General features: G+C 54.0%; 1 protein-coding gene across 1 annotated transcript in view; it reads right to left on the bottom strand.

Moving 5' to 3' along the window:
• Positions 1-723: 723 nt before the first annotated feature.
• Positions 724-23,166, bottom strand: part of SREBF2 (sterol regulatory element binding transcription factor 2) — a 58,201-nt gene continuing 35,758 nt past the window's right edge. The window contains 9 exon segments of the mRNA XM_042947970.1: positions 724-2,473; positions 2,880-2,991; positions 4,473-4,658; positions 7,038-7,206; positions 9,655-9,787; positions 10,948-11,057; positions 11,899-12,016; positions 13,309-13,477; positions 21,389-21,558. Coding sequence (XP_042803904.1) covers positions 2,253-2,473; positions 2,880-2,991; positions 4,473-4,658; positions 7,038-7,206; positions 9,655-9,787; positions 10,948-11,057; positions 11,899-12,016; positions 13,309-13,477; positions 21,389-21,558 — 1,388 coding nt within the window. The 3' untranslated portion in view covers positions 724-2,252.

The raw sequence follows: 23,166 nt of genomic DNA, 5'->3' as shown, positions 1-23,166 counted from the left end.
CCTTCGGAGAAGACTTCTCAGCCAGGCCAGGTCACTGACCTTGCTCTCCATGCTCCATGCTCATCCCCAGGTCACTCCAGACTCCTCCGCTTCCAGCCCACTGCTGCTCCTCGTGGTCTTGCCTCTCGCCAGCCTCATAAGGCACTTAACTGTACATGGAACTTTGTGTGTGTCATGTCACTGAAACTGGCCAACACGTCTATGGGCACTTAAAGGCAGGGACTGTCATCCCTGTGGGGCACACGTGGAAGAGGAGGCAGACAGAGGTGATGTCCTGCCCCAGGCGACCAGCTGGGTACAGGAGCTGGACCTGGATGTGACTTGTGGGCAGTGAGCCCTCAGGGGGGATGGGGATACAGCCAGTAGCGGACAGATTTCTCTCTGAGGGGTGAACACGCATGGGCTTGGCACCCCAAATCTGAAACAGCCGCTGCTGTGAGTGGCCAGCTGTGTCCTGGATACAGTGGCCTCTGACCCAAGCGGCACCTCTGGCTGCCCTTTTATCCCCGACTCTGTTCCAGCCCAGGAGTGCGCGCCAGCAGCCGGCGTTGTAAGGAAGCGGGTGGATGGTCGAGGAAGGTCCTTCCAAATGAAACCTTCCGGGAGCCTCTCAGCAGAGAAGGAGGGGCTGTCCTCAGTCCCCGACCCACCAGAGGCCAAGCCTTGCAGCCACCTGGCTGAATCACCACGGCGGTCACACGACAGACCCTCACACGCCTCATGCTGGGTGGTACCAATCTGTTTATTGAATAACCTACATCCAGGACACAGTGAACGATTCCATATCAAGGAAGCCATAGGTGTATCCCCCTTTCAGCAAAAAACTACCCCCTCCCACCCCTAAACGATAATGAGAAAAGGCACGGTATATACACATGACACAAGGGCTGGCTCGCCTGGTGGGCAGGGGCCACGACTTACAGTGTGTGGGGGGAGGGGCAGCAGGGAAAGAACGTGGGTAAGGTCCAAGCTGAGCCACTCTAGCCTGTCCTCGGCATCGGGGGGAGCCCCCGCCCATTCTCTACCCCACTGGCCTGAGGGGTGAGGAACACAGGCAGGAAGGGAGGGAAGGCAGCCCCTCTCAGCCTCCCGGAAGGTTCTGAGGTCTCAGGCAGTCCTCAGGTCCTGGGAGAAATGGCCTCAGGGGCTGGGCACCAAGCCCGGGGATCCAGAAAAGTGGGACCACTTTTCCTCCAAGGACCCTCATCGAGGCAGGGGCCTTTATTCCTAGTGTTTACCCCGAAAAGGGGATTGTCACTGGGGAGAGACTGGGGGTTGGTCCCTGCCACCCTGGCTTATTTTCAGGTCAAGAATTCGGGATAAAAATAGACTGTGGAGGTAGGAGTTGGGGTGGGAGGGAATTGAGAACCCACACTGAAGGCCCCCGGTCCCCAGTCCCAATGGGTGGCTTCATGTCTCCCAGCCCCCTGGGCCTACCCTGAGCTTGCGCTGGCATCCCAGGGGGCGGGGGAGTGGGAAGGAACAGGACAATTAAATAAGATACCATTTATTTTTTAAAAAATTAAAAAATAATGCCGACATTATTTCATCCAACCCCAGGCCTGCCCCCTGCCTCCCACTTGCCTCCCCAGAGCTGGGCCTCCCTCCTACCCTGGCTGTCCTGTGTAATGAAGAGAAAACAATGAACTGGCTTTGTCAGGCACAGGGGAGGGGACACAGACCCAAGGAGAGAAATAAAGATACCACAGCAACTCAGCCCTGCATCACGGCAAACCCAAGCACACGGATATAAAAACATCTGTATAAAAAGGGGGAAAGGGGCACGCTGGGCACAGTGCCAAGGGTGAGGCGCTTTAGTGCCCAGAGACCTATGTCCCCCACAGGGAAAGCCTGATAAAAAACAAGGAAGCAGGAAAGGGGGGGTGGTGTCTGGAGGAGAGAAAAGCTGGGGAGGGCTGAGGGCTGGAGGCAGGGACCAGGCAGCTTGGGAGCCCCCTGCCACTTTTAAGTCAGGAAACTCCCCAACTCCTGCCCTGCTCTTTCCTCTCTCAGACCCATGGGGCCCTGGACCACGTGCATCTGTCTACAGCAGCTTTTGGGGCTCTGCCCAGGGGCCTACCGGGCTGAGGTGCTCCACGAGCCCCAGCAGGCAACAGCTCAGAAGACAAGGCTCATCCCACAACTCCCAGAGGGAGCAGAGAGATCGAGAGACAGGGAGGAGGGAGAGAGACTGAGAGACAGAGGGAGGAGGGGGGCGGGAGGCAGGGGCTGAGGTGGGCAGAACCCAGGGGTCAGGAGGCGGCGATGGCAGTGCCGCCCCCCAACTTGACAATCATCTGCTGGCAGTCGTTGCACGAGCGCCGGTCGCCCGCCTTCTCCAGGGTGCGGGCTGCCTCGGCCAGCAGCACGGCCCGCTGGCCCGGGGAGGAGAGGAAGGACAGGGGAAGGTGGCGGCAGGCCAGCAGGATGGCGGTGGCCCGCTCTCGCTGGCCGGGCCAGGCGTCCACCTCTCCTGCAGGAACGATGAGGAGACGCGTGGAGGAGCCGCTCACCGAGCTGTTCCAAGGGCTCACCCTGGACTCGTTTATTTAAACTCAGAGCCAGCCAGTGAGGCAGTGCTGGGGCCGGGACGGCATCCCCAGCCCTCCCAGAATCCCCAGCCCTCCCATCCTCACTCCTGAGGCTGGATCCACAACCCCGCCAAACCCCAGCCCCACAGCGTGGTCATGGATCCTCCCCCGCAACTCAGAGAACCGGCCTCGGGCCACTGCTATTCTCGCGCCACCTCTGAGAACAGCGCAGGTGAGGACAGCCACCGGGGCTCTGCCAAGGGTAAGTGGCGGGCTGGGACCCTCCTCCCCTCCCCTGCTCAGGCAGGGTCCACACCAGGCCTGGAGCTGGGGCGCAGAAAGACTCACCGTGCTTGGTATTCTGGGCAGTCCGGCGGCGTAGACTGTGCTCCAGCAGCTGGTGCGTGCGGGTGGGGCTGGCTCCCGCCATCAGGCGCACAGTGGCTTCGTGCAGGAACACCTGGGGATGGTGCAGGGGGGACGCACCTGTCTGTACCCCAGTGGATACCTCTCTAGGAGGCATCTCGTCGGCCACCCAACAGTGGCCCTTCTCTCCGCACTACCCTGCCCCGCTCTCCCCTTGGAAGCAACTTCCGTCCTAACTCTGAGCTCCGAAAAAGCCAGACACCTGGAGGAACAGCAGGAATGGGGAGCACAGCACAGGCCAGCTATTAACAGGCAAGGACGCTCTCCTCTACGGGAGACAAAGAGCCCAGACGTCCCCCCGGGGGCTGGAAGAGAAGTGGCCTGGGTGCAGCCTCAGGCCTTGGGGGTGGCGTCCAGCTTGAAAACAGGCAGAGGCGAGGCTGGGAGGAGGGTGGCAAGAGGAGGGGAACAGCTAGCTGGACTGGCACCAGGGAGGCTCGGTCCTGTTTCCTTCAGTTTCTTCAGAAAGAAATAGAGGCCAGAACGTGTCCAGGGGAAGTGCGGCTCTTCTGTAAATATGAGTCACTGGGGAACGGGGTGGGGGTGGGGGGCAAGGCCTAGATCTCTAATTCCTTAAATCACAAGGCTCCTTTATACCCTTTCCTATCTCCATCTGTGGGGAGGGTCTCGAGTGCCACTGGGGAAGGCAGTGGGGCCAGGGGAGCCACTAAAGAGTTTCGGCAGCGGAGAGGCAGGTTGGAAACGGTGTCTCAAGAGGAGGCCTCTGATGCCAGCTGTGCCCTGAGCAGATCAGAGGGCCCTGAACATTGGGGTACACTTCCTCTTTTCCCCAGTGGAGCAGGTTCAGTGGTGATTATGTATGTTTTGCCCGCTGTCTGTCCTGGTTCACTGTGAACAGTGGCCACAATGTGACCCTGGGAGGGACCAAGGAAAAGGCAGACTCACTGAGCCCTTCGCCCCTCACGGACACTAATGGCCTTCTCACTTGAAATTTTAGAAAATAATTCAGGCAAAAACATGTTGAGTATATAACTCTAATTAGCAATCACAATAAAACAAGCAAGAAAATTATTTGGGTCCAATCAGCCCAATTACACAACTGCCCTGGGAGACTTCTCAGATTCTGTGGCCATCGCCACGGGGATATTGTGTGCAGTCAGGCAGCAGAGCCAAAGCCCCCGGCGACTCAGAACAAGAATGAAATGAAGTGCTAGGGAGATTCCGTCGCTCTGACAACAGGAAATCAAGAGTGGAGCTCTCTCCATGCCCTTCCCACCCCTCCCAGGGCCAGGAGCCCTTCCCATCCCCGCATTTGACACGTGAGGTGCAGTCAGTGCGGGCCCCTGCCTGTGGGCCCTCGGCCTGCTTGCCACACTGCAGGGCTGGGCGCACAGCGGCTACTCAACTAACACAAGCAGAAGAAAGGGATACATGCAGCTACCCCCATGCTTGACACGGGGGTGACCGGCTGACCTCTGAGGGCCAACCCTGCAACCCCGTGCTGGTGCTTCTAGAACCCCACCTGCCCTCCCCTGCCGGCCGGCCGGGTCTCACCTTGCGGTATGCTGGGCGGAAGCTGTGCGCCAGCCTGCGGAGGCTGCCCAGGTCCCGCTGGAAGCCGGCCAGTTCAGCACCGGATGCGTGGTACGTCTCACCCAGCGCCTGGCTGGCTCCTGCCTGCTTTTGCCAGAGCGCTGTCCTCAGCGATAGTAGCAGGTCACAGGTCAGCAGCTGGACCACCTGGGGGATGAGCCACAGGAAGGAGACCGGTGACTGACCTATCGCGGGGATAGAGATCCCAGCGGTTATCAGGCCCTCCCAAGCCCAACCCTCGGCAGCTCCGGGAGGAAGTGGAGAGTCTCAGAGGGGCAGCCTGGAAAACGCTCCCCAGACAGCAAGAGAAGAGCTGAAGGGCAAACGGGCTCACAGCATCTAATCCTTTCTATGACCCCAGGTGGAAGATCTGTTTCTCCCATTCTGTGGGTGAAGAAGTGAGGCCCAGAGAGGGCAGGAGCTTGTGCAGGAGACATGCAGCAGGCACCGGAATAATACCTTCGTGGGCCTGACAGGAAGGCACAGGCTCCTCCCACCTCACAGGAGGTGGCCTCACGGCAGGCCCATGCCCCAACTGGGCTGCAGCCCTGCCCTGCAAGTAGGATCAAAGGACCCGAAGTGGCAGCATAGCCAGGAGATGGAGGAAGGGAAGGAGGAGGCTCACTTCTACAGAAGGCAGCCAAGGCTCGGCCCCAGTGGTCTCTGGGGTTGGGGAGACAGGAGTCCAAGAAGGCGAGACCACAGACCAGTTGAACACTTGGGTTTAGCCCACTGACCTAAATCAATTGCGGTTTGGCCACCAACTGGCACACAACTGACCCTCTCTCAGCCTCCGTTTCCTCATCCACAAAACGGCACCACAAGGCTACCGTGTTACAGGAGAGCACCGTGCGTGCCTACTACACCCGGCCTTTGGAAGCACTGTCAATGCCAGCCACCACCAGGCACGGATGCCGCACAGCGTGCGAGTGGGGGACTCACGTACTGTCCGCACGGCACCCATGAGGCTGGGCCACCTGCGCGGCTCCCATTAGTACCGGGGGCAGTGAGAGTGAGGACAAAGCAGACTTCCTTGTGAGAGGGGTCCCATGGGGCCCTACAGGTTCCGATGGACTCCCCCCGGGAGATTCCTCTTCGTGTCCCTTCACCAGGGCACTGGACCCACCCTGGACTCTGCCTCGTGCCTGCTCGTTGTCTTGTCCCTTCGCCACACTGTTTTCTGGCTGGTGATGGCCTCCCTCTTCAAACCAAGCCTGGCTTTTTTAAAACATTTGTCGTAATGTTTATTTTTTTGAGAGAGAGATAGACAGAGTCAAGCGGGGGAGGGGCAGAGAGAGGGAGACACAGAATCGGAAGCAGGCTCCAGACTCTGAGCTGTCAGCACAGAGACCTGAGGAGGGGTTCGAACTCAACGAACCGTGAGGTCATGACCCGAGCCGAAGTCGGGCGCTTAACCGACTGAGCCACTCAGGCGCCCCAAGCCTGGCATTTCTAAGAGGTGAGCGCTGGGGGAGCACCTTTGGGCGGCGGGAGCGGCCTGGGGCTGGATTCTGCCCTTTGACAGATGCCAAGCTCCACGGGGTCTCCTCCTTGGCCCATTGTCCCACACAGAACTGCTGCCCAGGAACCCCAGCCCCAAGAGTGCGAAGCCTCTCTCTCGTTTCCCAAAGTCAGCTGAAACTATGTGGCTCCTCCGTGGGCCTTTACTCTTGGGCCCCTCTGGCACAGTGCTTATTCTGTAGGGCTGGCATGCTTCCGGGCTCCCCCTAGTATCTGGGACTGATACTCACCACCTCTAGCCAGAAGTGCCAACCTAGCTACCTCGGACCAAACCCCAGTGGGGGGCTCAGAGTCTGACCGTCCGGGCCATAGCCCGTCCCTCCCTTCATGGAGGGAAACCCAACTCCTGCTGAGTGTGCAGACCGTGCTTCGCTTTTAGCTGTGCCCACCCTGCCCGTCCTCTCTCCCGGGCGGCCATGCCTTGGGATCCAACAGTGACGGCAGCGCCCCCTACCAAGGCACGGTAGGAAGTCTCTCGAGGGCCAGGCAGGCCTCTGTGATGCACTGTGGAAACATTGCACGGGTACCACCAGAACATGCAATGCAACTACAATGCACCACAGCTGCCCGCTAGGAGGCGGGCACCTGGCCTCGGAGGTGCCCAGGCCGGTCAGTCGGCTCGGGGTGTGTGTGCGCGCGGCTCGGGGCCCCTTCTAAGGCTGGCCTGCAGTGGTCTGCGGGACTTGTGCAAGCTGCCCGGAGCAGATGCAGAGCCCTGACCGTCTCTGGTTCACCTGGGGCTGGCAGAGCTGAGGACCGGCAGGACCCGGGACTCGGGGAACCCAGCAAAGGCACAGGTGGAAACATGCTCGCCCTGAGGACTCCAAAGGGGCCTAACTGGGCCAAGAGGCTATGTCTGGGGAAAGGCACCGCTTGCCCGGTTTGTCTTTGGGACAGCCCCACAGGCCGGGCAAGCTCAAGTGGGCAGGGGTGTTCCTACCCACCACAGCTGAGCACCTCCCCCTCAGATCCCCCTGGTAGGGGGCCAGATCAGCCCCCACTCACATGATTGAGGGTGAGGTCGCAGGTGGCCCCGCTAACATTGAGGCTGCTCCACAGGTGGCCACTGGCCCGCTCACAGTGGCAGAAGGAGCTTTGCTGCCCATCTGCCTTCCCGGAGAGTGAAGTGTGCATGGCTCTGCAGGTGTGGAAGACGGCCTTCACCAGGGGGCTCCTGGACAGTGAGAGGGAGGTGAGAGGCAAGAGGTCAGTGAGTGTCCCTCAGGCGGCATGAGGAAGAGCCTGAGCCGGTGACACATGGGTCTGTCCACTCACGTGCGGCCACAATGGCTCCAGATCTGAGATGCCGGGGCCCTGAATGAGGGCGGGCTCCCCACCCCTACAGCCTCCTTCATTCAGGGAGTATTGATAGAGCCCCAGGCCTGGCGATGCAGCAGTGGGCAACCCAAGTCCCTGCCTGCAGGTGCTTTCGAGTGCGAGAGTCAGATAATAAATGCACTGAACACTGAACATGTAATGCCAGGCAGAGCAAGTGCCATGAAGGGAAGCTGAGCAGAGGAAGAAGGTGGCATCTTATAAGGGATGGTGGTCAAGGATGTCCTTGCTGGAAAAGTAACATTTGGGCAGAGATCTGAAGGAATAGGGGAGTGAGTCGTGTGGCATTCTGGGAGGGTTCCAGACAGAGGTGCAACATGTGCAAAGGCCTGGAGTCTCTGATGCGTGGGAGAATATCCAGGGGCCAGAGGTTGGAGGGAAGAAACCGGGAGGGCAGCTGCAGGCCATTCATGGCTGAACAAGGCCCTTCTCAGCCCAGCCATGGCCCCCCCGTCCCGCATCCACCTCGGACTCTGCTCCGGGATGCAGGCATCGGCAGACCAGCTCTTTTTCCTTTCCCCCTTCTGTGCCTCTGCTGACGTGGGTGCACAGGAGTGTCCTGTCTCACCAACTTGTCTCCTGAGACTTATTCCACTTGCTGTGTTCCCGGGGCTGCCTTCTCCTGTCCTGCCCTCTATAAGCCTCCTCAGGCTACCCACTGGGTCAGGCCCTTTGTTCTCACCTCTGCTCCCCTCAACACCAACCTGTGGTTATGGGCCTCCCTCCCTCTGGCCCAGAACCCCTCCCAGTGAAGAGTTGCACTGGCTGCTTCACAGAAGCCACCACTGGTCTGGCAAAGGCAATGGCACGAGCTGCCCACAGGAGAGAGCACCTCTGCAGGTCGGGCCACTATCCATCTGCTTATGGCCGCAACTTGCTCTCTTGTCTACTGCTGCCTCTCAGAGCCCAGAACACAGCTGGGCACCAAGGGGGCCCTCAGTTAAGTATCTACTAAATAAACAATGGAATCATGGAAGGGGGTGCAGGAGACCCAGGAACGGGGCATGTGGCCGAGAGTCAGGGATCAGACACCCAGCTCAACCACCAGGATTACCACTAAGGAGCCACCTAAAACAGTCATTCAAACAATTTGTGCCTCAGTTTCCTTATCTGTAAAGTGGCCATAATCCTACTTGCTGCCACCTGAGATGACATAAAGTATGGACTCCATTATTTGTGCCTGCTCTCTGAGGGGCCGTTCCCCCAGAAGCTGGGTATTAAGCTCTCCAGAGAAGAGTAGCTTCTTTTCATAGAGCAGATCGGGGAGAGACTGGGGAGGCTGGGGTGGGGGAGGGTTCGTTCCCACAGCATCATTATTCCCAAAGAGCAAAGGGTCCTTAGAGTGACTGAATTCAGGGGAAGGAATGTCAGCTGAGGGTCTTAGCTGATTCCAGGGCTCTGCTGCTCACAAATGAGGGGACTCTGGACAATCTACCTGCCATGTCCTCAGGCACACTGGCTGGGAGAGTGTAAGGTGGGTGCTCACTGGTCAGGGTACTCAAAACTGGGTTACTTAAATGAAATTGGGGTGTGTGACCTGCCTTAGGGAACCTGCCAAGACCTACTTTTCTCAGCTCTTTCCTGTTCTCCTGGTTGAGAGTCTGCGTGACGGGAAATGTTCCGGCCTTGGGTCTGAGGACAAGAACTTTCTGTCTTGGAGCATTGTACAATTTCTCTGGGGTTGCAGAAGATGTTAGGGGCACTCAGATCCAGTCAGAAACAGACAGGGGGTTGCACGTTACTATGGGCCAAATGCCCCAGAGGCAGGCGTTGGGTCCCCAAAGAGGAATGTCAAAAGCTCTCTGGTTATGCCTCGTGCTAAAGCCTTTTAGTGAAGGGCTGACTGGGGCGGAGGGGATGGGTGTTGACAGGAAGCTGAAAGGAAACGGGGTACAATGCTGGCACGCGAGAGACGGGCCCTCACAAGCCCTGTGCTGGCCGTGAGCCATCACCACGCGGCCTGGCTGCACCATGAGCTTCTGAAGATGCCGGGAGCCACACTGCTCTCCATCCCCATTAGCCTGTGGCTCCATGAGAATGGGGGACGAGGCCCCGGAAGTAGCGCTGGCAGCTGCTAGGACAACGCACGCAGATGGGCTTGCTTGCCATCGGTTTCTCCGTGCTGCCCTCTTCCTCCCTCTGGCTTCACCTCTCCATCTATTATGTAGTCCCCAAGCTGCGCAACCTTTCACCCGAATGGCCACTCTGCTGACGCACAGAAGTGAGCCTGGCACACCTGGGATTCCCCTGGAGAGAAGCCAGTGAGTGGCCAAGGAGGCTTACGCACTCTGTCACTTCCAGGGCCTTGGGGACACGCTCTGCTTCAGTAAAGTGAGCGCGCACAGCTGCGTCATCTCCCTGGAGCCAGCCGATGGCCATAGTGATGGCAGACGTCCACCACCGACAGATGACATCTGGACCTGGAACGGAACAGCACCAAATGTTACTCCAGCACCCACACACCTACGGAGCTCAGCCTGGCCGCCTGCACCTAGTTCCCATGTGCACGTGCCATCTGTACCTTCTGGCGATGGGCCCGGGGCCTTTGCGTGGCCCTCTCATAGAGAAGCCGGTGGGAGCGCGAGCCAGCACGTCCTTTTGGAAAGTACTGGCAATCTGTATCAAGAGCCTTAAAGATGCCCACTCCTATTACTCTAGTAACTCTAGTAATCCCGTTTGGGGCAGTCTATCACCAAAAAAAAATGGCCTAGAGAAAAAAAGTACAGCAAAGACGTTCACTGTCATGTAATTTTTAAGGTAAGTGCTGGAAACGTCATGAATCTCTAATGAAGTCACAAAGAGTGGAGTTTCTCAAGTGTTTCCAGTAAGAGGCTGTGGTTAGAATCTTCAGTGTTTTCTTCTCAGAGGCTCAGCTTTCTCAGCTGCAGAATTACGGTGCTAGTGATCTCGCGATGCCAGGGGTGGTGGGGCAGGAAGTGGAAGCGTAAGATAAAAGGCGGAAGAGCCTGTGCTTTTCTAAAGACAGGCTGCAGGGTCAGGGGTCACGATGGGGTGGCTGCTTTTCTGGAATCCTTCCCTCCCTGGCGAGAGTGGCCAGAAGACAGCCTGAAGGCCCCCCTCTCCCAGCAGCCTCAGAAACAGCTGCTGTGCTATCATCCTGATGGCCATCTAGGGACAGAAGCAAAGAATGTCAGTCAGCGGGCTGCACTGGCTCACCCAATGGGCAGCCGCTGAGCAGTAAAGATACCCGGATGAAAAGTCTCTTCAGCAGAGACTGTCAGACCCAAAAGCAGCCTCAGGGCCACCGTGCATCAACAAGTGAGCTCCTGGTGTCCAGACCACTTGTTGCCCAGTCTGGGTGTTTGGGAAAGTTCCAAGGAAAGACATTCACTGCTCATCGTCCCACTTCTAGGAGAATCTTTATTTCTTGTCCCCAGAACGCCACCCAGCAGGGGGTAACTGTGCGTTGGAGCCACGTGGGGCCATAGATACACACCTCAGATCCAGAGAAGATTCTCAAGTGAACACTCACAACTGATCCGGACCCGCTGGGGCAAAAGGGCTGTGAAACTGAATTAAGCAACACGAGGCCTGAAGAGCCACCCTGCAAAGTGCTTACCAAGGGCTGACTTGAGCACGGAATTGCTGGAGAAGGGTGGTGTCACAATCCCCACAGAGTCCACAAAAGAATTAAGTAATTTCAGGTACTCCAGAGCATTAGAGAACTCACTAGAAAGAAAATAAACGGTTCCATGGTACATCAGAATGTACAGAAGGACCACGCTCATGCCTGGCTTCGGCGCTCCAGTTCCAAGACCCAATGGCTATATTGGCCTCTGCTCCCCCCGACCCCAATCACACCAGGCACACCCTAAGCCCTGTCCCCAACACCACTGACACCATTCACAGTCTCCACAGGCTTTCATTCTTCACACGTCTGGGCTGTTCCAGATGCTCCTCCCCTCAAGGTCTAGTTCAAATGTCATCTCCTCCCACAAGTTCGCTGATCTCACCGGCAGAGCTGCCCTCCCTTCCCCGCTAAGGTGCACTCCAGTCAGGACCTGGGCCTTGTAGGAGAGTGACTCTGGCACCTGTCCGCCCCTCAGCTCTTACTCTGAGGAAGAAAGACTGTGCTTAATAGCTCTGTTAAGAATAAGAAATTGCTTGGCACGCTGCATAAAGGTCTGAGTCCCCCAGATGTCTGCCTTCTGCTCAGCCCTCCACATTCCATTCCTATGCCCTCGACAGGCCACCCCCCCTCCCCACTGCCAAAAGCAAAGCAACCTGATCACATCTCTGATCTGCTCCGAGAACTGCCTCTGCTTGGTGAAGGGATGGGGGAAAGGAGAAAGAGGGGGGAAGTGGCACACCCGGTATGGGAGGAAAGGGCACAGAGGTCAGGTCAAGGGACTCTTGTGAGGCTGCCAGGTTTGAGAAATACCCTGGAATCATTCGATTTCCCTACAGACCCTACACTAGGGATTGTTTGCTTCCAGGAACGTGGGCCTCCAGTTGCCCCCAAGCTTCCTGGGCAGATGCCTGAGGCAGGGGCCCATTCTGGGGACATTACCAGCTCTCTTCTTCCTGTTCTCCCGCCTTCTTCTTGGCCTGAGGCTTCACCAACGACTCAACAGCTCGTTCCAGCAGGTTCTTGCAGAAGGCCTGGTGGACCTGGGCAATGGGGTCAGCTGAAGAAGAGGGGAGAGGCGTGAAAGGTTAGATGGTCTCATCATGAGCCCATCTTTGTCTTTGCAGAGAAAACAGAGGGTACTGAGAGGACCCCGAGAAACAGCTATCCGCTCTGAATGGGGATCGAACCCCCTTCTCAACCAAAGCCCACAACCACCTTGTTAGACAGTTGGAAGGCGGGGGGAGGCATGTGTGAGGGGTGCTGGGTCTCCTGGCACAGTATTCAGTACTTTCCTTCAAGGCTGGGGCTGCAAGCCCTATCAGAAAACAGAAAATGGGCAGGAGGACGGCCAGCTGAGAACAAAGTGGTGGCCGCTGCCCTGACATGACACAGAAGCCCTGCTCCTGTTTTCCAGACCTCTGCGGCCAGCGACGGTCTGGCTGCGCTGATGAAACAAGTGGCCTTGCAAAGCTCGCCACGGCTGTCACGGCCAAGTCGCCACTGGCGGGCCCAAAGTGGGGTGGCACCAGGCCCTCCCTCCCCTCACACGTGCAGACACGGGGGCCTCCATCCGACCAGGACAGGGAGGCAGGACACTTCTGAGCACGTTCTGGGCAGTCAGGCCTAGAAACAGAGTCTGCACGAGGCGAGAAAGCCAGTGAAGTCTGTGGTATAGGCCAAACAGACCGTGAGGATGGGGTTGAGACTTAAGATTGCTTTTACTTTTATCCTCCCTTTTTGGTGTCGTGCACCGAAACTTCTTACATCACACAACACAGTTGTTTTATAAAAAAGGATAGCAGAAGCTCCCACGCACGCCGTACCTGCAGAACACGCCGCACTCTCCCGAGGCCCCCACTTTCGAGAAAGGGGAAAGCACACAGAAAGCAGAAAGCCTACCGCTCAAGTCTGAGCACTGGGAGAGTCGCCTCCAATCACTGTCAAACACCAGGGACAGCAAGCCAGCCTCCCCTCTGATGCCTGGAGCCCTGTCCCTGCCACCACTCTAAGCACTTGCTGAGCGCCTGTCGCCTATTGTTCTCTAACTGCTCCGACCACGTCTGCTTTCCAGCAGGACCAGGAGGCCGGGGCCAGTGAGCAGCAGCCCCACACATCTTTTGTCTCCAAAGCACCCAGAACAAGGGCAAGAACGGCGTGACTGATGTGAGGACCACGGGATCTGAATGTCGGAGAGAGGCGCTGCTCACCAGGCTTGGGACCTCCCTGAGCTTTGGGGAAAACAAGACTGAGACCACCTGTGTCCCCCATGCGTTTGGAGCACAGTCCCCCTGAAGTACTGGTGCCTCTCGCGGCTCTCCCAATACCCGGTGGCTGCAAAGGTGTTCTCACCTGGGTTCCTCTGGGCACAGTACAGACTCTCCTTGGCAGCCGACTTCACCGACCAGCTCCGCTCCATGAAAAACTTCTGGCCCAGGGGGTGGCAGAGCCAGCGCAGTGAGTCAGGGACAGCGCTGCGCTCGGGGCCACACAGGCTCTGGGCTCTGCTGAGGAAGTAGCTCTGTGGAAGGACACGGGCCAGGGGTAACACTGGGGTGGCGGAACGCTGGCTGTGGCCACCATGGGGCCATCAAAAAGCGCCACCGCGGTGGAGGCAGGCTGGGGAAAGGAGGTCAACAGGAGGGCCGGGACGCTCACAGACCTGGAGGTAAATGCCACTACTGTAACTAGGGCAAGTGGCTCTGGTGGAGCCGTCTGGACTTGGTGACCAGGTCCAACCTCCAGCAGGAGGGTTGGACAGGGCTTCGGGGCTCCTGTGGGGCCCCCGCCGCACCCTGCCCTGCTGGGTCTGCCTAATCCTCCTGGAAGCTCCCTCTGGCCCTGCTGGCATTCGACCTGCAGAGGCGGGGAGGGGGTGCTTCATCGAGGAGGGGTCGCGGAGGCCTCCCGGCTGCACGCCCACCCTCAGCCCTGTGAGCACCTGTGTCCAAGCCAGGCGGCCCCTTGGATCCTGGGACTTTTCTTATCGGTCATTTTAATTACTTTTGTGATATTTTTAGACAAAAGCATGTTCTGCTCTAATTTTTCATCTCTTTTACCTTTGAGTATGAAGAGTATTTATAGTAAAGGCACACAGCAAGTGACTAGTAACTGTTAGTTACACCATCATCACACTGGAAAGCACGAGAGTGAAGGAGTAGCCCTGAGGCTTGTCCCAGGACCCATGCAGGCATGCATGCCTGTGGATGATGCCTCTCCCCCCAGAGTTGGCCTGTCAAGGGCTTTATCTGGCCCCCTAAAGAGACCTGCATCCCAGCCCTAGATGAGCCCTTGATGTGAACACCAGCTGGTGAGGAAGGATGAAGAAAGACTTTGAAAGCCGCTTTGCTGGGCAATTCGAAGCCAGTGCCCATCTCCCCAGCCCCTCCTCTGCTGCAGGGGAGCATCACTCTAGGTCCCCAGGAATCAGAGTTGCAGGCTGTCTACCCATGTTTTCAGAAGTTCTATCACTTATCGAGTGAGGATATTTTTATTCCAAAACCCATGATTTCCAACCCACAAAACCACTCAGTGCAGGCTAATCTGAATGAGGAGCTGAGCAGAGAAGGATGGGGGGAGGGAGAAGCATAAGACCCAGAGCTCAGGGAACCTGGACGAGGGGCTGCTGGGACAGGCTCGCAGATGTAAACCTTCATACTTCCGCCCTTGCCTCCACAATGAGGGCAGCGCCTCCTTGTCCAGTTCAGTCTGATGGTTCTGACCTTTACTGGGCTCTAAGTAGCCATCAGCTAATATAACGGCTTCAGAAGACTTGAATGCCAGGGTCAGAAATAGCACCACCGAAGTGCCACTCAGGAACACAGACTGAAATGACAGACTCTCTTGGGGGGGGGGGGGGGATGGATCTGGCGATTGCTGTCTGAATCTGAGAGAGAATGACCTGGTCAAGCTGCTCTACAGATATACTTGAAGACTATCACAGCACTTAATTCACTGAAGTCTCCAGTCACGGAGCCAGCAGCACTACTGGCCTTTCCTCCTCTTTGCTGGCCGCCATATACGAGACAGGATACTGGAGAACACACGAAGAGGCACCCCTACGACCTTCTCCCGACTCTCAACAAAGCACTTGCTGAATCTGAGCTTGTAACTGCAGTGGAGGAGCCTGAATGGGACAGAGGCTGGGGGTGGGGTGGCGGCAGTCCCAGCGCCTCTTAAGTCAAAGAACCTTCTAACAGTTGCCTGCTAAGCAAGGGAGCACGAGAGCTGCTCCAGGGGAAACGGAAAACAACTGTTCCCTGAGAAGGGCCCAAACGTCAGCAAAAGAAGCAGAAACAAAGCTTGGTCAGGTTGCTCTGCAAGAGGAACCCAGAGAAGCCATTTAGAAAATCATTAAGTTAAAATACATTTTTAGGTTCGATTCTTTTTTGAAATTTTTTTTGAATGTTTATTTACTCTCGAGAGCGAGAGAGAGCACATGCGTGAGAGCGGGGGCATGAGTGGGGGGAGGGGCAGAGAAAGAGGGAAACACAGAACTAGAAGCAGGCTCCAGGCTCTGAGCTGTCAGCACGGAGCCCGAAGTGGGGCCCGAACTCACAAACTGAGATCATGACCTGAGCCGAAGTCGGATGCTTAACCGACTGAGCCACCCAGGTGTCCCTAAGCTTAATTCTTGAGAAAAACCTTAGTTGTAAGAAATTTCACTGTGTGTGTGTGTGTGTGTGTGTGTGTGTGTGTGTGTAAGCTGGAATTTGGTGATTTGAATTAATAAGAAATATAAATCCTGGGATACAGTCTCCACAGCATAATTTCTAGAAGGAAAACTAAAAAAATAACTTCTGTTGCTCTTCAATTTTCTTGGCATTATCACCTTATGATAATTTCCCTAAATTTTACAGACACCAGAATCTCCCCAAGCTGCGGGTGTGAGCCCCCTCCCCTCTAAGTCATCTGCTAACTGCCAAACTGAGCAGCTGTGGCTGGAGACTCAGAACTGCTTAGATCCCAAGAGCCACCCTGTGCCACCCAGCCAGTCCCAGTTCCACAGTCCTCCCACACCGGGCTTCCCCTATGGTTCTCAAACTGTGTGCCAAGGCACCCTGAAAGCAACATCCTGAACTTGGGAGGGGCGCCACCGGATATTTTACAGGGGATATTTTCTGAGGTAAATACAGCCATGCTCAACACAAGTCAGACACCAGGTAAAGTAGTAAATGGGGGTAGTTGGAAGTCTCAGTGGGAGACTGCACGACCTTCCTTTGGATGATATCACACCTTTAAGAAGCTGGGTTTTTAGAGGCTGTTGTAATAAAAAGCAAGTGCTGCATGAAAATCACTGTGGAACAGGAGACGAAATTGGTGGTGTTACTCTGATTTCAAAGTTTGAGAAGGTATGTGGTACCCAACAGACACATGTACCCCACTAGTAAGTAACCATGGTTATCAAGAATAAAAATATTATTTCCTTGGGGCGCCTGGGTGGCTCAGTCGGTTGAGCGTCCGGCTTCGCCTCAGGTCATGATCTCGCGGTCTGTGGGTTGGAGCCCCGCGTCGGGCTCTGTGCTGACAGCTCGGAGCCTGAAGCCTGCTTTGGGTTCTGTGTCCCCCTCTCTCTCTGCCCTCCCCCACTCGTGCTCTGTCTCTCTCTGTCTCAGAAATAAATAAAACATTAAAAAATATATTATTTCTTCTTTCAATTTTGTGTATATTTTTTAATGGCTACTAAATTGTTAAGAGATAAATATGTATCAAGATATCAAGATGTCTGTACCTAATGAATTAAATGGAACTGTTAGGTATTTCTGGGGCGCCTAGGTGGCTAAGTGTCAGACTCTTGATTTCCACTCAGGTCATGATCTCATGGTTCATGGGTTTGAGCCCCATGTCGGGCTCTGCACTGAGTGTAGAACCTGTTTGGGATTCTCTCTCCCTCTCTCTCTGCCCCTCCCCAACTTGTGCACGCTCTCTCAAAATAAATAAACATTAAAAAAATTAAACAGAACCGTTAGGTATTTCCTTTAGCCCAGGGAACCATGAAAAAATTACTGAGACACAAAGGGTGCCATGAACTGAGAAAGATTGCAAACCTCTGGTCTAAATCATTTTCACAGAGGCCAGCCCTCCACCTGCCTTCAAAGTCTGACTCATTTGCTAGCTAAATATGTTTGGCTGAATTCAAAGCTTCTTCTTCCTCTTTAGGAGAGTACTATCTGGGTCTCCTAATCTGTCCCCTCCCAAGAGAAGCAAACAGATGAAAGGGGCAGTTACCTTCCTAGGAATCAGTTCCTCTCCTCTGCCCACCTTACTGAAAATGCAAATTTGGCAATACATCAAGTGTTCCAGATATTTTTGGCCTTTGAGTGAGTGTCACCATCTCTAGAGATTTAACCTCAAGAGACACTTCTACAAGTGGGTGAGGAGAGTGTGTGACGACTCTCTCTGCAGCACCAGAACCGCAAATCCTGGAAACAACCCCAGGGCCCGACAGCAAACGTGCCGGGGTACCAAGTCCCCCGGCGGAATAAGGAGACAACAAAGAAAGGGGCCCAAGACTTACCGCTTGGTTGAAAAAAGCAAGTGGTAAACTAGGGTTTCTGGTATGATCACACTAAGTAGATTATAATGCATATATATATTAGTACATGCAAGAAGAAAATTCTGAGGAAGTACACATCACATTGTTCACTGCTTGTCAGGCATACCAAATCTTTTTGAGGATGGGGCCTCATGGGGGGGGGGGGGGTTTAAGGGAAACACTTTCCCGATCCTCAGCTGCCACACATACACCTTCCTCAAATGGGCTGAGTCCCTCTAAAGGGTAGCTGCGTCTTGGCAATAAGGACAATCAAAACCCCAGAGGGACTTCTGGGATGACAGGATGATCCTAAAATTTATAGGGGGAGGTAACACTAGTCACTAAAGCTAGAGGGCTGATACATGCAGATATCAGGACATATTAGAAGACTCGACCATTAGGGGTGTGTGGTGTTGTGCAATGGAACAGATCAGAGCATCCGGAGGCAGACTCGTTATATACGGACACTTGATTTATGAAAAAAGTACCACTTGGTGCAGAGCAGAACGGACAGTCATTTTAATAAGAGTCTGGGGCAGGGAGACATTCAAGTGGAAAAAAAAAAAAGTAGCTCTTGCATGCCTACCTCCATCTCATACAAAAAATCAACTCCTGATAGATATGGACTCGGATGTGGAAAAAAAAAGTCCGGTGTCTCGCAGACAACAGAGGAAGGTGTCTTCACAAGTGAGACAGGGCAGAGATTCACTGAACAGGACACAAAGTGTATGTAACGGAAAAGACTACTCATCTGATTTGACAAATATTCAGAACTTGTGCTTATCAGTTGACACCATTTAGAGAGAGACTAGGCAAGCCCCAGAGGGAGAGAGATCCATACAAAGCACACATCCAACAAAGGTTTGGAGCCAGAACAAAGAACTCCTTGAATCAATAAAAAGACCAGCATCCCAAATAAATAGGTAGGACTTTTCTGTGGTTTTCACAAAAGAGAAGATCCAAATGGCCAATGAAAAGGTGCTCAACATCACTAATCCCCTGGAAGTTACAAGTGAAAACTATCAGGCACCACCAGAAGGGCCAGAGATGACACTATCCTCTGTTCGGTGGGGATGTGGAGCTGGAACTCTCTTTCATACACTGCTGGCGGAGTGGCAACTGGTACGTCTGCTTTGGGAAACCGTTAGGCAGCGTCTACCAAAGCTGAACATCCACGTGACCGCTGACCTAGCAACACCAGCCCTAGAAATGCAATCTCACGCTCACCAAAAGATGAATGTTCACCGCGGCACTATTCCCAATAACCAAGGACAGGAAACAACTCAGCAGTCCATCTATAAGTCTAGTCATAGAATGGAATACTATAAAGCAAGGAGAATAGACCATCCATAACTATATGCAACAACACATATGAATCTCACACATGACACTGAGCAAAAGCACATACTGTAGGACTCCCCTCATGCAAAGTTCCGAGGCAAAACATGCGAAGTGATCAGGATGGTGATCACTCTGGCTGGAGAGCTTAGGGGTAGGGGTAGTTTGCTAACTGCAAGGGGGCCCAAGGGACACTTCTGCGGTCCTGGTCATGTTCTGTTCTTGATCTGTCTGCTGGTTTTATGAGTGCATTCACTCTGTGCAGTCACTGAACTGTGCACTTATGATTTACGTACTTTTCTACATTCATGTTATACTTTAACAAAAAGTTTATAAAGGGGCGCCTGGGTGGCTCAGTTGGTTAAGCATTCGACTCTTGATTTTGGCTCAGGCCGTGATCTCACAGTTTGTGAGATCAAGCCTCAAGCTGGGCTCTGTGTTGACAGTGCGGGGCCTGCTTGGGATTCCCTCCCTCTCTCTCTCTCTCTCTCTCTCTGCCCCTCCCCTGCTCATACACTCTCTCTCAAAAACAAATAAGTAAACTTTAATAAAAGTTTATAGAAATAACAAATTAAGAGGCAGATTAAACTATGGTGACCGAATTCAGAATAATGGTTATCTTTGTAGGGGGCAGTGTGAGTGAAAGCCTGCAAAAACTTCTGGGCATGATGGGAAGTCCTACTTCTTCTTCTTTTTTTTTTTTTTTTGAGAGAGAGAGAGAGATCATACAAGTATGAGCGGGGGAGGGGCACAGAGGGAGGGAGAGAGAGAATCCCAAGCAGGCTCCATGCTGTCAGTGTAGAGTCTGATGCAGGGCTCAATCTCAGAAGCTGTGAGATCATGACCTGAGCTGAAAACAAGAGTCAGCACTTAACTGACTGAGCCACCCAGGCACCCTCTTCTATTTTTTCAAAGATTTTATTTTTAAGTACTCTCTACACTCAGCATGGGGCTTGAACTCACAACCCTGAGATCAAGAGTCACATGTTCCACCAACTGAGCCAGTTGGGCGCCCCAGAAGTCCTACTTCTTGGCTCTGGGCAGTTGTTACAAGCTGTAAATTAAAATGTGCACATTTTTCTGTATGTGCATTGTATTTTGATAAAATTAAGGTCTTCAAAACACCTTTGGGGGGGCACGAAGTTACAAGTGTGATAACATGCCTATGTTATCAGACATTAGGACAAACAAATGGAATAGGGAAACAGCCTGGCTGATGCCTCCTGCTCTTAGCCTAGATTGGCCTTGCCCGGAAATGCCACCTTGACTTCTCTGAAGACTGGGTTAAGAGCCCAGTGTGTTCTCTGGGCAGCCAAATAAGCCTTGCACTCACCTACTGTCCTTAAGGCCTGTTCCTTGTCTGAATTCCCTGCCAGACTGTGTGCTCCCTGAGGACAGGGCAAATGTCTTGCTCACTGCTGCATTTCCACTGCAGAGGATGCAGCGGACTGAGCAGGGACTCAGTAACGTTTGCTGAATGAACATGTTATCTAGGGTCACTGAGACAAGACTGAGACACAGAAAGCACACTGGGCTTTCCCATGCTGTCACCTAGACTGTGGTGACACACTTCAGGAAACATCAGTGTCACCACAGGGCACATTCCTATTCATCAGCTCATCAGTGTCATTACTGAGATATGCCAACAAACGGAGATGTGATCGTTCTGTTCTGAACACGGCTGATGTATTCGGCAGCCTACTCAAAGCGAGCACCGAATAAAACATGCCTGTTTCTGCTGGAGTAAGAAAGCCTGAGGTCAGCAGATGCTGTGAACTAGTTGATAACAAGGACTGTGAATTGGCCAACTGTGAATTCCCAAGGCTGGCCCCATGCCGGGCACAACGGAGGCGCCTGATAACAGCAGTTCCTGCCCTGGGTCTGACCTGAGTTCCTTGAAGACGTGCACGGTTTCCCATTTCTGGACTCACAGTGCTGTGATTAAGGTATGTAATCACTACCTTCCTTTGTGAATAAAAACACCAGGAGACACAACCAGAAAATTTCAAAAATCTTTATGACCACAACGGGGCGCCTGGGTGGCTCAGTCAGTTAAGCATCTGACTCTTGACTTTGGCTCAGGTCATGATCTCATGGTTTGTGGGTTTGAGCCCCATGTTAGGCCGTGCACTGACAGCGCACAGACTGCTTGGGATTCTCTCTCTCTACGCCACCCCCCTCTCGCGCCTTCTCTCTCAAAAATAAACTTAAAAAAATTTTTTTATGACCACTTGAAGAGCAGAAGTCATATATTTAACCCCTTGAATTCAGGTCACTCTGTATCACTGAGTCCGTCTTACTTCAGGTGCCAAAATGCCCCACTTATGCTTATAAGAGCCGTAAGGGTTTGGGGTTTTGTTTTGTTTTTCTTTTTTTTTGGCAGGGGGGTCTGTTTTGTTCAGTGCCATAAATATTTGTGAAATAGCCTAGTGGATGAATACCTACTCCTCTAGATAGTCAGCACCCAAAGGCAGACCCACACCCGTTTCTGCATCTTAGCTCCTGGCTGGGGAAGGGCGCCTAGTGCAAGTCTGCAGAAGGGACCTGCAGGGTACTCACCGCCAGGAAGCCCAGCTTGCCCCCACAGCGGGTCTTGAGCCCCATGGCAGCAGTCAGATGGATCTCAACCAACATGCTCGGCGGGACTTTTTCTTCTGCACACTCAGCCAGGTTCACGGCGCACAAAGCCATGTGCACATCCGAACAGGCAGATCCTGCAGGAAGCTTCCCTGTGGCAGGCAGACACAGACGCTGATGTTAACACATTCCTCCAAACCAAGGTTTTCTCTAGTGCAGTCAGAGTGAGAGCGGAAGGACTGAAGACAGTACTTGGGCTCTGCCATCAGATGGTCCTGGATGGGATGCTAGGCTCTGCGACTCAGTAGCTCCTTTCTACCTCATAGGTTCCTTTCTACCTCATAGGTTGTTGGGGACAAGAGAAAATGCATGTTAAGTACCCGGCACATGGCACATGGGACGTATAAATGGGAGCCACTGTGACTGCAGGCTGTCGTATGGGACTCGGAGATGTGCACTGCAACATTTTCCAAACAGTGCCAACAGCACAACCATGTTATGCTAACACACCCTATGCCTCCAAATATCGGAAGAGGTGATTTTAAAAGAATCTACAGTATATAAGCACGCATCTTTTTGAGGGAGAAGTAACCTAAAACAGCCAGGACAGCCAGACACATCACGGGTTAGTAGGTGGAAGGCTAGGAAAAGCTTACTACACCTCCCATATGAGGGTCGCACAGCTCACATGGTGTGACCTTGAAGTCACGGGCCAAAGTGTCCTTGCACAGGCACGGGGGCTCATCAAGGCTGCGAGGCTTTCATGCTGTTTCTTGCTTTGGTCCGCACTACAGGGCTGGGAGGTAGCTAGGGCGAGCAGTCCCCTCGTTTTGCTAAGGGAGGCTCAGCTTCAGGGGTGGCCCCATGTCAAAGGTCCAGACGGTGGCCAAGCCAGGCCTCCTGACCTCATCAGCCCCACGTTCTTCCCACGGGGCCACCCTGCCTGCCCCGTCTTTTTATCAGCCCTTACACTTTGTTCTGCACAGGCATCGGGTGTTGGTCTCCCTCAAGAGGCACAATCTGGCTTTCTCTTTTCAGGGGAGGGAGGATGGAAGCAATGTGGGGACCATACTTTAGTCACCTGTCCTCTCAGTGCCTTGTATAAAGCCAGGTGCACAGAGCATTCAGCAAATGTGGAGGGAATGAGTGATGGGAACTATCCCAGCTGGTATAGTTCCAGCCCCCAGGAGGGGCTCCTCCCTGGGAATGTCCTTCTGCCTGGAAGGCACATCCCCTTCCACGCAGCTGGCGTCCTCTACGCATCCTGCCATGCAAAGCCAAGACTTTTCAGAAAGCTTCCTGAAACCCTCCTCAACAATTACCCCCTCCCTCCCGCCTCCCGACCGAAGCCCCATCCTCTGCTACCACTACCACACTAAACTGTCATTCACTTGCTGACCAGCCTGCCTATCCTTAGAGCAGGAGTTTGTTGAAAGAAATAAATGACATTCCATTGAATCTAAGATGACATCAATTTTAAGTTTACTATTAATTTTAGGTACCACTAAGGAAAAAACAGTGCCAATTCACCCATTCCATATCTCTGTGATTCCATATCACTGTGTAAATAAGGGACGCAACCCAAGGGTAGAGATGTTAATGTGAAAAACTGTGCATCTTAAACTGATGAGCTGCAGTAACGAGCTATCTTTACAGCCATGAGTGTGGGTGGAAGGCCTGTCTAACCATTCGAGAAGAGTAGTGTAAAAAGGGCTTCAACTGGGACCAAAAACTGGCAAACCAAGCCAGGGTGGAGACGG

Source organism: Panthera leo, chromosome B4 (assembly GCF_018350215.1).
Source record: "Panthera leo isolate Ple1 chromosome B4, P.leo_Ple1_pat1.1, whole genome shotgun sequence".
NCBI lineage: Eukaryota > Metazoa > Chordata > Mammalia > Carnivora > Felidae > Panthera > Panthera leo.
Note: the sequence above shows the minus strand (reverse complement) of the source record. Positions and strands in the feature narration are given on the sequence as shown.